General features: G+C 47.7%; 1 protein-coding gene across 1 annotated transcript in view; it reads left to right on the forward strand.

Moving 5' to 3' along the window:
* ARIH2 (ariadne RBR E3 ubiquitin protein ligase 2) overlaps positions 1-14274 on the forward strand; it is a 46582-nt gene extending 32308 nt beyond the window's left edge. Inside the window, 11 exon segments of the mRNA XM_082663062.1 lie at positions 579-729; positions 1875-1996; positions 3250-3359; positions 4728-4845; positions 5836-5886; positions 5977-5998; positions 8403-8554; positions 9396-9539; positions 10138-10206; positions 11576-11659; positions 11889-14274. Coding sequence (XP_082519188.1) covers positions 579-729; positions 1875-1996; positions 3250-3359; positions 4728-4845; positions 5836-5886; positions 5977-5998; positions 8403-8554; positions 9396-9539; positions 10138-10206; positions 11576-11659; positions 11889-11960 — 1095 coding nt within the window. The 3' untranslated portion in view covers positions 11961-14274.
* The last annotated feature ends 3047 nt before the right edge of the window (positions 14275-17321 follow it).

Here is a 17321-nt window from a genome sequence, read left to right on the forward strand (position 1 = left end):
CCTTGTAGAAGCCTTCCTCATCTCTCTAAATTAATTGTATGTGACATCTCTTTGGTATGTTAAGGATGAGTTGTAACTTGGTAAAAACTGTAATACTCTATGTTTTGGACATATTGATATGGGAAAACCACTGTCTTTGACACGTAAAACTGCATTGTGGGCTGTTAGAGGCTCACACTCAGCCTCTAAGCACCTATATGGCTGGGTTTGTAGTACTTGTTGAGGAGCAACTCTGTGCTGTGCTGAATGAGGGTAGTTTTCAAAAGAAACCCAATAGTCTCTGAAAGAAGGTGGATTGAATGACCTCTGAGGACCTTGACAGTTCTGAAATCCTGGTCTTTTCAGCCTGACGTTATAAACTACTGTTAGTTCTCATTTCCATCTTCTCTCTGCCTCTCTAAATCCTAGTGATTCATCAAGCCTAGTTCAGTTACCACCTCCTTCAGAAAGCCTTCCTGATAATATGCTTTCTGCTCAAAACTGGAACTCGCAGAGTGCACACATTGCAGTTGAGTTCTGACACTTGTTGCGGGGTCAGAATTGCCTCCCATGGCTCATATCACTCTGCCTCTCCCCAGGTCCCCACAACCCATCCCCCTCACCACTGCGCAGTGTGTATGCAGTTTGTGCGGAAGGAAAACCTACTGTCTCTGGCCTGTCAGCACCAGTTTTGCCGCAGCTGCTGGGAGCAACACTGCTCAGTACTTGTCAAGGATGGCGTGGGTGTGGGTGAGTCTGCCATAGGATTTATAAAAGGCTGGCATGAAGTATTTAGCTTTAGCTCTGCCCTTTCAGGTTCTCAGGTCAACTGAGTGTTTTCTTGTGAGCCTAATTGAAGTTTTTATTGTCAGAACCATTGGTTTCCAAACACATCTGTCTGAACAATGGCAACGTTTAGACCTGAGCAAAATGAGAGAGTTAAGGCTAATGTTTGGGCATATATGTAAACGTTGGTGTGAATGCAAGGCTACCTTCTCTTGCCTTTTGGGAGAACTGTCCTTTAAGCTGCCTACCGTATCTATCTTGATTCTCAGAGTGGCAGCCATAACTCAGAAACACCTAGAGAGTTAGCTGTTATTTAGGAAATATAAGCACAAATCAAACTTGATGATCAGTTAAAGGAATATTTAACTATGACTTGATATTTGAAACTAAATCAGCATTACTTTAATTGTGTCTGCAAAATCTCATTGTATTGACGGTAATCACATGCATGTAATATTAAACATCACAGAACTAAATTGTTAGTTAATAACCCTATAGGATTTTTTTTTTTTTTTTTTTTTGCGGTACGTGGGCCTCTCACTGTTGTGGCCTCTCCCGTTGCGGAGCACAGGCTCCGGATGCACAGGCTCAGCGGCCATGGCTCACGGGCCCAGCCACTCTGCGGCATGTGGGATCTTCCTGGACCGGGGCACGAACCCGTGTCCCCTGCATCGGCAGGCAGACTCTCAACCACTGTGCCACCAGGGAAGCCCACCCTATAGGATTTTTTAAACAGTTTTGTTTTTTATTGGTGCTGTTTGTGATATATATGATTTAATTTGTTTTGTTTTTGTTGGGGTTTTTTTGGTGGCTCTGTGCGGCTTACAGGATCTTAGTTCCCCGACCAGGGATTGAACCCAGGGCTCTGGCAATGAGAAGGCCGAGTCCTGACCACTGGACCATCAGGGAATTCCCTATCCTATTTAATTTGGAATAATATTTTAGTTGCATCACTGTGCAAATATATTAATTTCTCTCTTCTTTGAATAAATTCTGATGCTTTAGGGGTTCCTTACATAGAATCTGAATATGTTGGTTGAACTCAGCAAATATATTATCGCTGTGTCTTCTGCGATACAGTTGTCCATCAGGTTATCTTTGTTCAACAGGTGTCTCTTGCATGGCTCAGGACTGCCCGCTTCGAACACCAGAGGACTTTGTGTTTCCATTGCTGCCCAATGAAGAATTGAGAGACAAATACAGACGCTACCTCTTCAGGGACTATGTGGAGGTATGCCCAGCCCCTGTTGTGCCCTGTGTCTTCCCAGGCCTGCTTTTCATCAGATGCTCACCAGTTACTTTATAGACTAGACTGCCAGTAGATGCTTTCGTTTGAAGAAAGAGCTCCACGGCTTTAAAACAGTTTGAAAACTACTAGAGTGCTAGTGAATCCCAGGTCTTTTGCTTCCTTGTTATGTATCCCTTGACCCATTATTTTACCTCTCTGAGCCTTGGTTTTCTCTTGTAGAATGGTCAGGCATCCCCACCTTATACAGAGTTGCTTAAACAAGCTGTTGTATGTCGGGATAAACACAAGTCAGGCATGTCTCAGGAGTTGCTGTTCTGTTCAGTTCACTGTGTGGTTCAGCACAAAGAAGAGGTGTTGCTTTTTGAGCAATTGGAAAACTTGTTCAGGTTTTCAGCATGGTCAGTTTTGGAGTCCTTCCCCTCTATTGCGCTACCTGTTCAGGCTTGTTTGTTCTATGCAGCATAATTTTCATCTTTGTCTTTCATGCCCAAGCTTATTGGATTGATTGACGGTCTGGGTTGTCTCATGCACATGCCACAGGAAAAGCAATGCCTTGTTCCTTGTGCTGTTTTCTGCCTTTGGTAGATGCCTGAGGGTCATTGAGCCCCTCAGAGTCTTATGCGCAGCTGAGTGGTCTGTGTTCCTTTCCAGCCCTGGTCCGTATGCCCTTTCATTTCAGAGACACACTTCTGTATTCCATTTTGTCATGTAATCTTAGAGCATTCTAGTGAGTTGCTACCTAGTTTAAGCTAAGCATTCAAAGGTCATTTTCAGGGATCTTCCTGGTGGTCCAGTGGTCAAGAATCTGCCTTCCAATGCAGGGGATTCGGGTTTGATCCCTGATTGGGGAACTAAGATCCCACATGCCGCGGGGCAACTAAGCCTGTGTGCTCTGGAGCCTGTGCGCCACAACTAGAGAGAAGCCCACATGCTGCAACGAAGAGCCCACACACCTCAACGAAAGATCCCGCATGCCACAGCGAAGATCCCATGTGCCGCAACTAAGACCTGATGCAGCCAAATAAATAAATATTAAAAACAAGCAAACAAACAAAGGTCATTTGCACTACCTGCCTAATGTCTGGTCTTCACAACATCCATCTTGAATTCCTGTAGCCCCTTGATATAAGTCATCAGCTGGAAGAACAGAAGGTGTTTGAGTACTCAGGGAGGTCTAATTTGGAGGCACCAACTAGGGGATGTCCTCATTATTCCTCCCCTTGGTGTGTTCACAGAGTCACTACCAGCTCCAGCTGTGCCCTGGTGCAGACTGCCCCATGGTTATCCGGGTACAGGAGCCCAGAGCTCGCCGAGTACAGTGCAATCGGTGCAACGAGGTCTTCTGGTAAGAGTGAGTGTGGGTGCTGAGCAGCCCTGGGCTTGTGCCTTCCCCTGCTCTAAAGCATCACTGCCGTTGCTCTTATGAGGGTGGGGCTGGGAGAGGCAGGGTCGTTGAGCCAGAAGAGCAGCTCTGTTCCACGTGGGCAGGGTTTGTACCTAGCATCTCATGTTCCATGAGATGTTTGATAATAGTCAGTCTGGAGACAAGAACGGGGCACAGATTCTTGGGGAATGTGCTGTGGTTATGCTGCTGAGACTCATGGCCCAGAGACTGCATGTCTGTATGGGTGTGTATCTACCTGCACAGATAATTCACATACTACTGTATCTGAAAGCAACAACCATCAACGTTTTAATCTTTCTCTTGGCCTTTCTGCTAATTTTATAACACTATAATCCATAAATGTGTTTATATTTACCTGGGGTTTACTCTATTCAGTAGACATGATGGGAATAGCTAAAGTATACTGAAGGCTTACCAGAGGAAATGCTCTGTCCTGATCATTTTACCTTCATTGTCACAACAACTGTGTATGATTGTACTGTTGTTACTCTTATGTTATAGGTGAGGAAATTGAGGTGCAAGGTAATGGCAGAGCCATAATTTAGGTCCAGACCTGTCCCCAATTCATGCCTCCCTGGAAAATTCATGGTGGGGCTTCAGAGAAAGTACGTAGAAAATGTGGTATATGTGCATATGTGCCTGCCTCTCAAGATGTTGTTGAGGGAGTCTGTGATTCACCAAAGGTTAAGAACCACTAATGTGGTTGCTTTCCATCCTTTGTGTCCTGCATTATGAACTTCTTTTCCCTGGGACATGTGTTAGGCTACCTGCCTGAGAGCCTTTATCCATAACGTTGTGTTGGCTTGGACAAAAGGGAAATTAAAAACATGGGAGCCTGGCCTGATGAATGTTGGAGTGTTTTTCTTTTCTGATTTTAAGTTTCAAGCATTGTCAGATGTATCATGCCCCCTACAGATTGCACAAGTGCTGGCATTGTGCATCCTGTGTGCACATCTGACTTGGAGATAAGCCAAGGCTCCCAGAACTGGATCTCATTCCTGCCTTGGGCCTGAGTTGAGATATCTTAGAATGCATCCCCATGCCCTTTGGGAAGCTGAATTCTGAATTTGATATCCTGTCAGGAAGGATTGACACCACATAAGATATTTGAAACAAACATTTCATTTGGGTTTATTGAGAGAAATTCACACAGTACTTCAGTATAATCCTGGGTGAGAAAAGGTCTCAGATGCCTTGATAGGCGACGTTACCTCTTTGAAAAGCTCTAATTCAGGATCTGTTGGCTTGGACAGAAGGAAAATGAAGAACACAGGATCTGACCTAACAATTATCTTTTCTGGTTTTAAGTTTCAAGTGTCGTCAGATGTATCACGCCCCCACAGACTGCGCCACAATTCGGAAATGGCTCACGAAGTGTGCAGACGACTCTGAAACAGCCAACTACATTAGTGCTCACACTAAAGACGTAAGGACTGTATCTTACCTGTCATGGATCTGCCCTCCTTAGTGCTACCCAGGGCCTTGCCCAGGAGATGTACCGTCTGAGAGCAGAACAGGGCTCTTGATGGAGGCTCTTGATCAGGGCCTCAGGGCTCTTGATGGAGGCTGCCCAGACCTGGCAGAGTTTGTAGCAATTTATCATGGTATGCACCGAGTGCATTTATTTTAATAAATTGCTGAAATGCTTGGAGAAGTTTGACCCTTAGGAAAACTAATTAGAAGAAGACTAGGTTTTATTGAATGTTTCCCAAGCTTTAACAGCTCTGGGAGGGAGGTAGTTGATAGCCACACAATAAATAGCAGAACTCTAATGCAAGCCCAAGCCTGCCCAATTCTCATTCTGGAAACTTCCCATGGGAAAGCATGGCCTGTAGCCCCTTGAGTTCTGCACGACTCAGCACTCAAGGATGTACCCTGTGCCAGTCACACGCTGAGTTGATGCACCCACAAGCACAGCTGTGACCATGACATCATTAAGCATAGTCCTTTTCGTGGCGATGGAAGAGCACAGCATCAGACTGATCTCTGCATTGCTGCCTGGGGTTGCTGGCATCTCTCAAATGAGAGCGAGCTTTAGAGGTTATTTCCTTGGCCTCTCCTGGAAGCAGAAGTTCAGGCAAGCTGATGAGGACTTAGTCCAGTGTGGCAGCTTTTACGCTGCTTTGGCGTTCCTCCCAAGCAGGCAAGCTCTCTACTGACTCAGCTTGTGCTTAATCTGAGCGGCCTCGTGGCAGGGACAGATGGTGCTTGGAGTGTTTCAGAGCCAAACATGCTGACCTCATTTCCTTGAATTGCTGTTCCAGCCTCAGCGACCCGCCACATTTAAGTGAGATGCTCCTCCCCAGAAGTGCTCGCACGATGAGCTACTGGGCACGGGTGCCGGGAGCTTTGTGTAATTTGTCTTAGAACCGGCCTGATGGTGCGTGAGCCTAATGGCACCCTTCTGTCTCCTCAGTGTCCCAAGTGCAACATCTGCATTGAGAAGAATGGAGGCTGCAATCACATGGTGAGCAGATGCCTGTACGTTTTGCTTATGTGACATGGAACCTTTGGTCAGCGTGCTCTTAACATGTTCTCTTCTGTTTCCCTCTGACAGCAATGCTCCAAGTGTAAACACGGTGAGTCCCAGGCTTGATGTACAAGGCCCAGTGGCACAGTCTCTGTTTCTTGTGCACGGGTCTCCACTGCTTATTTAGTGAGTGCTTTTGTGGTGAAGTGATAAAACAGAGGGCAGCCTCAGTCACTTATAGTCATGATAACCAGATTAAAGCATTTATTGATTTATTATTTTTCGGTCCCTTTTATAATCCCACTGCCGTCTCGCTGACGCATGTAGTCAGAAGTCAAGTTTGGGGTGACTATTAGACCCTCGTGAATCCTCAGTCATCCAAGAAGAAGGTTTTAGTGTGTTCTTTTTATTTTTGCCAAGGCAGGTAAGTAGCATGGGGCTTATCTGGGCTGCCTTACAGATACCTTTTAAGCAGGCTGTACATGGTTTTACTGGAGGCAGTAAAATAATAGTTTTCCATTGAGGTTTTTTTTTAATATATATATATAAATTTATTTACTTATTTATTTTTGGCTGCGTTGGGTCTTTGTTGCTGTGCGTGTGCTTTCTCTAGTTGTGGCAAGTGGGGGCTACTCTTTGTTGCGGTGCATGGGCTTCTCATTACAGTGGCTTCTCCTGTTGTGGAGCACGGCCTCTAGGCGTACAGGCCTCAGTAGTTGTGGCTCGCGGGCTCTAGAGCTCAGGCTCAGTAGTTGTGGTGCACGGACTTAGTGGCTCCATGGCATGTGGGAACTTCCTGGACCAGGGCTCGAACCCGTGTCCCCCTGCGTTGGCAGGCGGATTCTTAACCACTGTGCCACCAGGGAAGTCTCCTCTGAGGTTTTATAAAGTTTTCAGAGGGGGTTTTGGCCTTCCAGGCCTCCGTCATCTATCAGTTGTAGGTTACATAGAACCTGTTGGTTTTGCTTTCCTTTCCTGCCAGATCAAGTAAAGAAATAAAATTCCTTTGGGTAGAAAATATGTCTAGATAGGTTTCTTACACAGCTGCTTAGATGCCAACCAGGAGGCCATGAGAGTTTCTCTTTGTAAGAGCCTGACTTATGCTATTCCTGTGTTCTCCCAGGAGCACACTGTAATCAGAGTAGACGAGGCAAGGTTTTAGACTGGAGTGGTGACCCTGAAGTGTAGAGTGAAGATAGGCCGAGGGTAGTGGCATATTTCCTCAGTGATATCGCACCCTAGCTTTTCTGCATGTTTGAATGAGAGAGACATACATGATCCACTTAGAACAGTGCACAAGACATACATACAGTTTAAAGAGAAATGACAAAGTGAACACGCGAGTACCCACCACATTCTTAGTACTGAGGAAGTCCTCTGTGTGTCCCTCCTCAGTCATAGTCTCCCCATCCCTTACTGCCCAGAGTTAACTTCCATCCCTCACATTGCTGTATAGTTTTACTACCTGTACAGGCAACCCTAAGCAATGTAGTAGTATTTAAAACAGTAGCAAACACAACCTAGCTGACTGAGGAGAAAGCAATATTGCCACTGTTCAATGAAGGCCTCCTAGGAGAAGAGAAGTGAACGACCTCTGGGTCTCTTGATTTGGCTTTAGCTTTAGCTTCTCCAGATTTTACAGAAGTCCCTTTTGGGAAGTCAGTGAGCCAACTTATGGAGTGATTCCTGGGAAACAGGGTTTACCACTGTCGGGGTCTCTGGCAGAGACAGAACATAGAACTGTGGTTGGCCCCTCTCCATTAAGCCACAATAATTGTTCAGATGTATAGCATCCGTAGAGGATATTTATTTTTCCCTCTTTGCTTCCTCAGTATGGAAACAGAGTCATAATTCTGGGTATGCACTATTGGGTGGGTTTTATGAAAATGTGCTTTTTCTTTTTTTTGGCCTCACTGTGTGGCTTGTGGGATCTTAGATCCCCCACCTGGGATTGAACCTGGGCCACGGCAGTGAAAGCACCGAGTCCTAACCAGTGGACCGCCAGGGAATTCCCATAAAAATGTGCTGTTTAAGACAGAAGAAAAGGGGGAAAAGTCTTTCTTTCCAGTTTCATGTACAACACCTAGGACAGGTGTTGAGAGTGGGACATAGTCAGGAGGGCACATGTGTTTTCTGAATGACCAGGTGGGCTTCAGTTGGACAAGTTTCTGCTTGTCACAGAGGCATTGGCACAGCAGACCAGTGGCCTTGTACAGTCAGCATCTGCTTGTGTTGGATTAAACGGCACAAAGCATATGTGTTCATGAAACTGAGACTATCCGTAGGCTGTTGTTCACATCAGCAAGGACAGGCTTACAGGGACAGTGGAATGTGACAGGGATGAGTGGTATACATTCCCTCTGTAAAGAGGCACCCTTGGAGAGTTCTGGATAGGTGACCCCCCCACCCCCCACCCAGAGCAGGATCTGTCTGTTTTCCTGCTTTGCCTATGACTTTGGAGGAATGTGGGCTTGTCTCGTGTGTGTAAATACTTCTTTCTCTATTCTGTGTAGACTTCTGCTGGATGTGTCTAGGAGATTGGAAGACCCACGGCAGCGAGTACTATGAGTGCAGTCGGTACAAGGAGAACCCTGACATTGTCAATCAGAGCCAGCAAGCCCAGGCCAGGGAGGCCCTCAAGAAGTACTTGTTCTACTTTGAGAGGGTAGGCATCCAGAAGCCTGGAGGGTGGGCTTCTTCCATTTGTCCTGCTGGGTGAAATTCCCAGTGACTGGTAGCCACAGCCAGCATGCTCACACAGAAGTCAGGAAGTGGAACTCCTGCAGTGGCCTGTGTGGTGCCTCCATAGATATGGCTTTCAGGCTCCACAGGGCGGCCACAGCTAACAAGGAAGGACCTGCTGACCTTGTTTGAATGATGAGTTGGAGGATAATGAAGGATCATCAGACAGTCTTTTCCATCCAGTGCCATGTTTGTTGTTTGTTTTTAATTGAGGTATAACTGACTGACAGTATTATATAATTTTCAGGTGTACAACATAGTGATTCATAATTTTTAAGGGTTATACTCCATTTATAGTTATTATAAAATGTTGGTTATATTCCCTGTGCTGTACAGTATATCCTTGTAGCTTATTTTACACATAGTAGTTTGTATCTCTTAATCTCCTACCCCTATCTTGCCCCTCCCCCTAATCCAGTGCCATCTTAATAGTCAGATTCAGAGGGCAGTTCATCCCAGGAAGACCCTTCAGAAGCCCACAGAGCATGGGACATTTGGTTTCTAAGCACAAGAGACCTGTAGTTACCTAGCTTTGCTTCATCCTCAGGGCTCGAGTCCTATTGCCGCAGGGGGGTAGAGTGATCTGGCAGGCAGGCAGCTGCTCTGGACAGGGTTGGTAGTGTGGACTGAGGAAGCCCCCCTCTTGCAATCCCAAGGACACACAGTCCCCATCAGCTAGATGAGGCTGTGGCCATTCTGAACTCCTTTTGGATCTCCACCTTCCTGGGACTCCTGCAGCTTTCTCCCTCCTCTGAACCCTGTAGTGGGAGAACCACAACAAGAGCTTGCAGCTGGAGGCACAGACATACCAGCGGATTCACGAGAAGATTCAGGAGAGGGTCATGAATAATCTGGGGACGTGGATCGACTGGCAGTACCTACAGAATGCTGCCAAGCTTTTGGCCAAGGTTTGTACCCCCTCACTCTTCCAGCCCTGTCAGGCCCAGACCTCTGAGGGTGGGAGGCACTGTAGGGGGCAGGGGGCTCAGCACCCTGTGCAGTCCTGCATGCTCCTGCTTATGGGTCCACATTTTGCTGGGCTGTGCCCACTGAGGACCCAGCCCTCTGTGGATGTCCAGGGGATTTTAAGAAGAGTATTCCAGTGCCTTGGCCTGCAGGGAAAGAACTGCAGGGAAAACTAGAGCCCTTTTCTTCTTTTGTCCCATCCATGCATCACTCAAAGGAAAATAAGAGATTGTCTTTGGACAAGTATTGAGATAGATGTGTGGACTCTGATGTCCGACTCAAGAGGGAAGAGCCGTTGAGGCAGCTGCTGGTAATAAATCACAGTGTGGAAAAGGAACTGTGGGTGTTCTGTGACCATTTTTGTTTCAGTTTTTGCCATGTTGTCCCCCAATTCATCTTTTATTTGCCTTGGCCTTATTTCTTTCAGGCCCATACCCGTTGAGCCAGGCTAATTTGCATGGTGGGGTAGAATTGTAAAAGCCACCTGAGATCCATGTAGTTAGGGTCATAGATACAGGTCCCTTCTCTTCTCTGTTGCAGTGTCGATACACCCTGCAGTACACGTACCCATATGCATACTACATGGAGTCTGGACCCAGGAAGAAGCTGGTAAGGCAAAGCGATTCTTCTTCTCTGCTCTCTTAGCTTCAGAGCTGCCCTTCTCTACCTGCACTTTGCAGGAGAGCAAGGACCAGATGCCTGGTTATTGGGAGGGCAAAATCAAAACTGGCAATTGTAAAATTTTATTTCTCCCCTAGGCATTTCCAAAGTAGATCTCAGGTGCTGGTATTTTGTGTAATAGGAAGGCAGATATACTGAAGCCAGTGAACAACTATATTTTTGGGGTGACTGGCTGAAAATGTCTGTTGCCACTTGGGAGCCAGTGCCCATGCTTTGGGAGGATATGCAGCTTGCATGTTCCTAAATATAGTGGACTTTGTTTGCATCTTGGTTTAATTTTCATCTTAGATGTTGGGTTGTTTCCCCCCAATTATAAAGTAATTCACACTTATTGTTTAAATGTTGAAAAACTTAGAAAAACATTTACATCATTTATCATCCCACCAGAAAGAAAGGACTGCTGTTAGTGTTTTCCAGCCTTTTAAAATTAATATTATTTCTATAATCAAGGTTATATATATAACATTTTTTTGTTACAACTAATTGTTTTTGCAGCTGTTGTTATTTACCCGGCTGGAAAATGCCATTTTGTAATAGTTGCATAAATGTTCCAGTATATGGTTGTACCAACATTTGGGGCATTTATTGTTTCTGTTTTTCACTATCATAAATAAGACATTGGGAAACCTCTTTGTGCAACTGATTTGTGCAGTGGGTATATAATTACTAAGTCAAATGGTTTGAAAATTTTTAAGACTCTTGATTTTCAGAAGGGCTGAAAAAATGCAGTGTTCAGTGAATACAGTGTCTGTGAATATCCACTTTGACTTGTTCTTGTAGCATCCATTTCGCTGTATGTTGGGAGCATTCTCTTCAGTGGCTTAAGTTCTTCCCTTTTCTTTGGGGGTGGAGGGTGAGTGTGGCCTTGCCACATGGCTTTACTCCATAGGTAGCCTTTTTTTTTTTTTTTTTTTTGCGGTCCGCGGGCCTCTCACTGTTGTGGTCTCTCCCGCTGCGGAGCACAGGCTCCGGACACGCAGGCTCAGCGGCCACGGCTCACGGGCCCAGCCGCTCCGCAGCATGTGGAATCTTCCCAGACCGGGTCACGAACCTGTGTCCTCTGCATCGGCAGGCGGACTCTCAACCACTGTGCCACCAGGGAAGCCCCATAGGTAGCCTTTTGATTGGATTCTGGCTCTGGGTACAGGAAGTAGCACTGCTCTCTGAGGACAGTATCAGAGACACGGTTGTCTATAGCTCATGCGAGCCTGAGGTGCTGCATCTGCCCCTCCCATCTGCAGGCCCTGCCCCGGCTACAGCCCCTTCTCCTTTTGACCCTCCTGCTCTACCCATACAGTTTGAATACCAGCAGGCTCAGCTGGAGGCTGAGATCGAAAACCTGTCATGGAAGGTGGAGCGTGCAGACAGCTATGACAGAGGGGTAAGTGCTGTCCTCTTGGATCCTCTGGCAGGCAAGGGAGGGCTGGTGTGGTAATAGGTAACATGGTAGCTGGCATGTAGACTGGAGGCTGCTGCTGAGAAGGGTGGGAAGGTCAGTGCTTTTGACTTCTTGGAGTCCGTGGCAGGGGGGGCAGGGGTGGGGTGGCCTTAGCTGCTCCCTGCTCATGGGACTGGGCCATGCAAGCACCTATCTTGCTTCCTTGGTGCAGGACTTAGAGAACCAGATGCACATAGCAGAGCAGCGGAGGAGAACCCTGCTGAAGGATTTCCATGACACCTAGGTTGGGACATGGACGTGCCAGAGTGAGGAAGATGTGGCTGCGAGGTCTCCCGGCTGCTGTACTGCATGCTGCAGGCTCTGCCTTTCACAACCCCAGGCAACAGCCAGGGCCCCACTCCTGAGAGACACTGGCCACACACCTCTTAGTCGATTTCTGTTTTTTTTTTTTTCCCTCATCTTTTGCTTTTTGTTTTTCCCAGGGTAGAGGCCATGTTGAATTGGCCTCTTCTCAGGACCTTTAATTCCCCCTGGATGGTTGTTGGGAGGGAGGGAAAGTTTTTTTTTGAATGACTATTAATAGGATTAGATCATTACAACTTATAATTTTCAAAGGTTGTACAATTATACAAAAAAGAGGGGGCAAACAAACCATAGAATTACACAGAACCCTTTTTAAAAATAAATTGGCATTGGAGTGTTTTAACCTCTAGCTATTTTACTTAGAATGTAACATATGCTGCCCGCTCACCTTGCCTCAGAATCTCTACTGCAAGAGGGCCCCGGTGGTCTTTGCTTGCCAGATTCATATGTGTTTGGCCACAGCTAGAGTCCCAAGGGAAGAGCATGGGTGGCAGATGGTGGGAAATTAAGTTGGCCTGAGTTATAGGCATGGAGCGCAGGGAATCACATCGTGCCTCCTGTCTGGTCCTTGTAGACCCTTTTGTGGTCAGGTGCACTGCCTTACGTTGGCAGTGAGGAGACAATACAGAACGGAGTCTTGCCATGGGGTGTCATCCTGTCTGATGGCACTGTGTGTCTGTGGACTCATCTTAATTCTTGAAAGTGAGCTTTACCTGGGTCTGGCTACTCAGGCCAGAGCCCACAGCAGAACACGTAGGTGGGCTTGTGGCCCTCCAGACCAGGGGATGTGAGTTCAGCACAGTTTTCTTTTGTTTTCTAAAGATAGAGATCCACTTTTAAAGGGGATTGTTCCCCCAAATAAATTTGTTTTACCTTGGTTCCTTCTTTTGTGCCAGTGTTCCCGTGGTGTGACTCTGACCAGGTTCACACACAGCCATACCTGACACTGTCCTGCTACACTTTCCTCTGGTGAACGTTAGGGTCAGAGTTCAGCATGATCCTCCCAAGGACGGACTCTGGTCTGCCTGGCTCAGGGACCTTGTTTGCACAAATTGTTTTCATGTTAACCTGGAGTGTATGTCTCCATTACCCACTCTAGGGGTTGGTTGCGCTCCCCCTTGCCTGGTTTCAGCTATTGGAGGACAGCACCTCTAGGGTCTGGGAGTCTGAGGCCAGCACGGTTCTTGATTTGTGGTCCCAGCTCCTGTACCACAAGGGGCGGGCCAGGGAAAAAAGCCAGCTTTTTCACAGTGCAGAGGAACAAGTGGTTTGCATGGTGTCCTACCTGTCCTGAACCTGGTCCTGTGGGCCTTTCAGAAGTTACATCTGTGATTCCTGGGGTTTCTGTGGCTTTTTTCAGTGCCTCCACTCTGAGGCCGGCAGAGTTGTCCATACTCGATAGGGCCTCCTTGACCTCCTGGAAGAGTTGCTTAGGAGATCTGTGAATAAATATTGTGTTGGAAATTCTTTGATATTCAAACATTTTCACCTCAGTCGGTAATTTCCCAGGTACCATGTAAGCTGTAAACTGAATCACTCTTGAAGGCAGAGGACAGCTGTAACTCTTGGAGTCATGGGGTACATAGTCGGCTGCAGGCTCCCTTTCTCCCCAATCAGATTTTGCCTCTTCCTGTCATCTCCTGCAAGGAAAGGACCACGGGGTGGAGCGGTAGGACAAGTTAGGAGTATAGCAGATGAACCCAGAGTTGAACAGTGCTGAGCTAACTGAAGGAGAAGAGTGCCTGCTGCGGGACCTAGGGGTGAGGTGTGACTGTTGCATTGGCCCATGGAAGATCCTGGTGTCTGGAGCTTTTACCTCTGCATTGAGTCCTTTCTGTGTCACCGCCATGGCAGCGGCAGGAGCTGAGTTGCAGCTCTGCACCTTAAGTCACACCCTCGGCACCCTGGGCATTTTTTGGACTGCACAGCTACCACATAGTGCATTTGCATCCAGCTGTGGCCCCAACCACTGGAGCTGCAGGAGGTTCTGTGCCCAGACTGCAGCCTGCAGCCCTTGATCTGCAGAGAGCTTTCTTTCGTGCCTCAAGTGGCTGTCTCTTGTTAACATCAGGAAGATAGAAAAGGTCAGGCAGAATTTTTCTGCCCTGCAAAGGAAGGCACAGTGTTTTCATGAATTTACCATGTATCTTTGTTTTCTTCAAAGAAAAAGTTGAGGTGATGTCATCTGCTCAACCTTGAGTGGTTTATTCAAAATAAACTGCAAGTTTCTGATTATAAAAGTGTGTGCAGAGTCATTCTTCAAAGGATCCAAGTAGCCTTCTGAGTCAATGCCCCCGGGGGTTCAGGCCACTGAGCACCAAATAGGGGCCTTCCTGTTGGCCAGTCCCCTCTTGCAGAGGGCTGTGAAGGCCCCACTGGCCTGACTGCTCTGCCTTTCTTCCCTTTCTGGGGAGAGGTCACCTGTGGAGGGAAGTGGAATATCCTGGTACTTTTGGCTTTCCTTTCCCTCCTTGGGTGCAGGCCAAACCATTCCCCACCAAACACAGATCCCAGGATGTGGTAATGTACTGATTCTAATGCCCTACAGCCCTGCTGAGTCCCTGAGCTGCTTATTCAGAAGATCCTTGGGTCCCTCCAAAACAGATGTGGGAGCAAAGGGCCATGGAGTATGGAAGCGGGACTTGTGGCTTCACAGGGGCTCTGGGCTTAGGAAGAGAGGACTCTCGACAGGAACTGGAAATGTTTGGAGTTTAATCCCAAAGGCTGAGGACAGGAAACAGAGCTTGGATTCTGAACAAGGGGGTCTGCATTTGTGGTGTCAGGAGTGGTGGCAACTTCACTGATAGGGGTGAAGGCTCCAGCGCTGTGGGCAGCACAGCATGCACAGGGCAGCCAAAGCCGGGGAGGTCCCAGACACTGCTAGTCAAGTCCACAGCTGCTCCTCTTTGGACTTCAGATGTGCCAAGCCCCATGCTCAGCACCTGGGCATACAATAGTGTGCAAAAGATACATGGTCTCTACCCTCTAGGAGCCTCCAGAACATGGAAGACACAGACAGAACTGGTCACTAGTGAATGTTTTCACTGAGGCAGCAAGGCCAGGGGCTGAAGAGCTGCTCCTGCAGATCAGTGGGCAGGATACCAATGGCCTTGGCACCATACCCTTGGTGATCTTAGAACAAGAGAAGATAGCACATTCTAGCAAAATCTGGAGGAGGGATTTTCCACATACTCTTCAGGGCTTCCTGCAACAATCTGAGCATTGCCTATATAGTGAGCTCTATTTTGGGCACGGAGGACATAGCCATTGAATTTGTTAGACCAGTTCCTGTCCCCACAAGATAATCACACTAATGGTCACTGAGCACATATCCACTTAGTCGTCACAGCAGCCCTGTGAGGTAGGTGCTGTCACCGTCCAAAATGAGTAATTTGCCCAAGGTCATCATTCTAGTAAATGGCAAAACAAAAAACATTCACTGATAGAAATTGGAAAGTAAATCCAACTTTTGTAATAGAGATTAAAACACAGCTCAGCACAAGACCCAGATTCGACTATGTATCATGACTGAGATGGGACTGCCACCCCCGTGAGGTGAGCCAGCCTGGGTGGTAAGAGGTTTAGATATCAAAAAGGCCATAGCTTTTAAAAGGTCAAGAAATTATAGTTTATGCTGTGGTTGTGAAATTCCCATAGCCAATAGCAGGCAGAGCAGAAAGGGGGTGAGGCGCCCCCCACTTCCCACCCAACCTGCTTGCCCCTCTGGTGATGTTAGCTGTGCATAGCAGTAAGCGTAACTCAATTGGATAGTGGTAATAGGAACTTAGGAGAATGGAGTTCAGGAAAATAGTTTAAGGAACATGAGCATTTTGTGGTGATTTAATTATAGGTTCTAAAAAGCTAAAAAGGAAATGGTCTCAACATTCATTCATGGATACCAGAAAACCATGACATCTGGAATTCATTTCAGGAAGAAGGGCCAGGTCCTCGCTGCCTCTGTCTTTGCCTCCATGTTGGGAGAGTCCAGACTTGCCAGTTGCCTACAGAGCTCAGTTCCTACTCCATCTGAAGCAGGATGCTGGACCACTGGAGGTGTTTGGTCAGCATCCCAGCTTTGGCTGAGCCCCAAAGGTTCCCATTGCCACCTGCCCTGCCCCCCCCCCTTGAAAACATCCAGAACGTCTCCTTTTATTGGACAGTGCTTCTCTAGTTTCCTAAGGAGATTGACAAGATAGTCCCTAAAGGTGACTGGATGAACCCATGTATTGGGTTGGCCAAAAAGTTCAGCAACATGTTATGGAAAAACCTGAACAAACTTTTTGGCCAACCCAATACTTGGGCACTGATGAAATCTGCCATTGTGTGTAGAATCTCCAAGAGAAGAAGATGGGGCTGCCCTACTGAGGAGACCAGAAAATGCACACTCTACTTGTCTGGGAGGAAGTTGGAGGGGGAGGGCGTCTTAACAGTGTAAAGACAAACCACCGGTGGGACCTGCCTCAATGATGTTCCTCTTGTCTGCATGTCCACCTCGGGGGTGGGGGTGAGCAGAGAACGAAAAAGACCAGGTTTGGGCACTTGGCCACTGGTATGTCCTCCCACATCCATATTTGGGGATAATCTGGGTTTAACTTTCCTCCGAGGCATTGGTGTCTCAATTATGGAAAAGTCCCTTTCTCCCTCTTCATATGTGCCAGCGCTGAGGCAAGGAGAGTTCCTGTGAACCTGAGCACCTGCAGCATTCCTGCAGGTTACTGTTAGGGTGCCAGGGCTCCTCCAGGAAGCCCTGTCTGACCACTCCAGACTGGGTCCCCCGTCTATGCGACCCCGCACATCAGGCAGTTGCTTCCTAAGACCTGACTCCTGCAGCCCTTCCCGGGAGGTTCAGACCGACCGCAGAGCAGACCTCCAAGGCGTTTCTTGGCCGCCTACACTGGCGAGTGTCAGTGCCGAATGCCTTGGGTCCGACGCCACCACAATGTGCGCAGTCATCAGATTCCGCGGCGCCCCAACCCGCCGCAATATTGAATCATCTTTTGGCACTGCCTCCTCCTTGTTGCCACCCCACTCCTGGGAGCGAGAAAATGCAGACCATACTGTTCCGGGAAGAGGGAAGTGCGTCTCAACCGGGGAACGGAGGAACTACCAGTGGGGTTTCCTGTAACTGTGCTGCTCTTGTCTGCATCTACATTTGGGGGGCGGCTTCTGCCCTGGGGAGTGTGCATCTCCTACTAACGATAAAGCAGCTCGGGAAGAGGAACTTCAGTGTGGGCCGGGGTTCAAGAAGCGGAGATCTTGAGTGCAGCGCGGGCGCGGGATC

This window comes from Grampus griseus (genome assembly GCF_964374135.1).
Source record: "Grampus griseus genome assembly, chromosome: 10".
Classification (NCBI taxonomy): domain Eukaryota; kingdom Metazoa; phylum Chordata; class Mammalia; order Artiodactyla; family Delphinidae; genus Grampus; species Grampus griseus.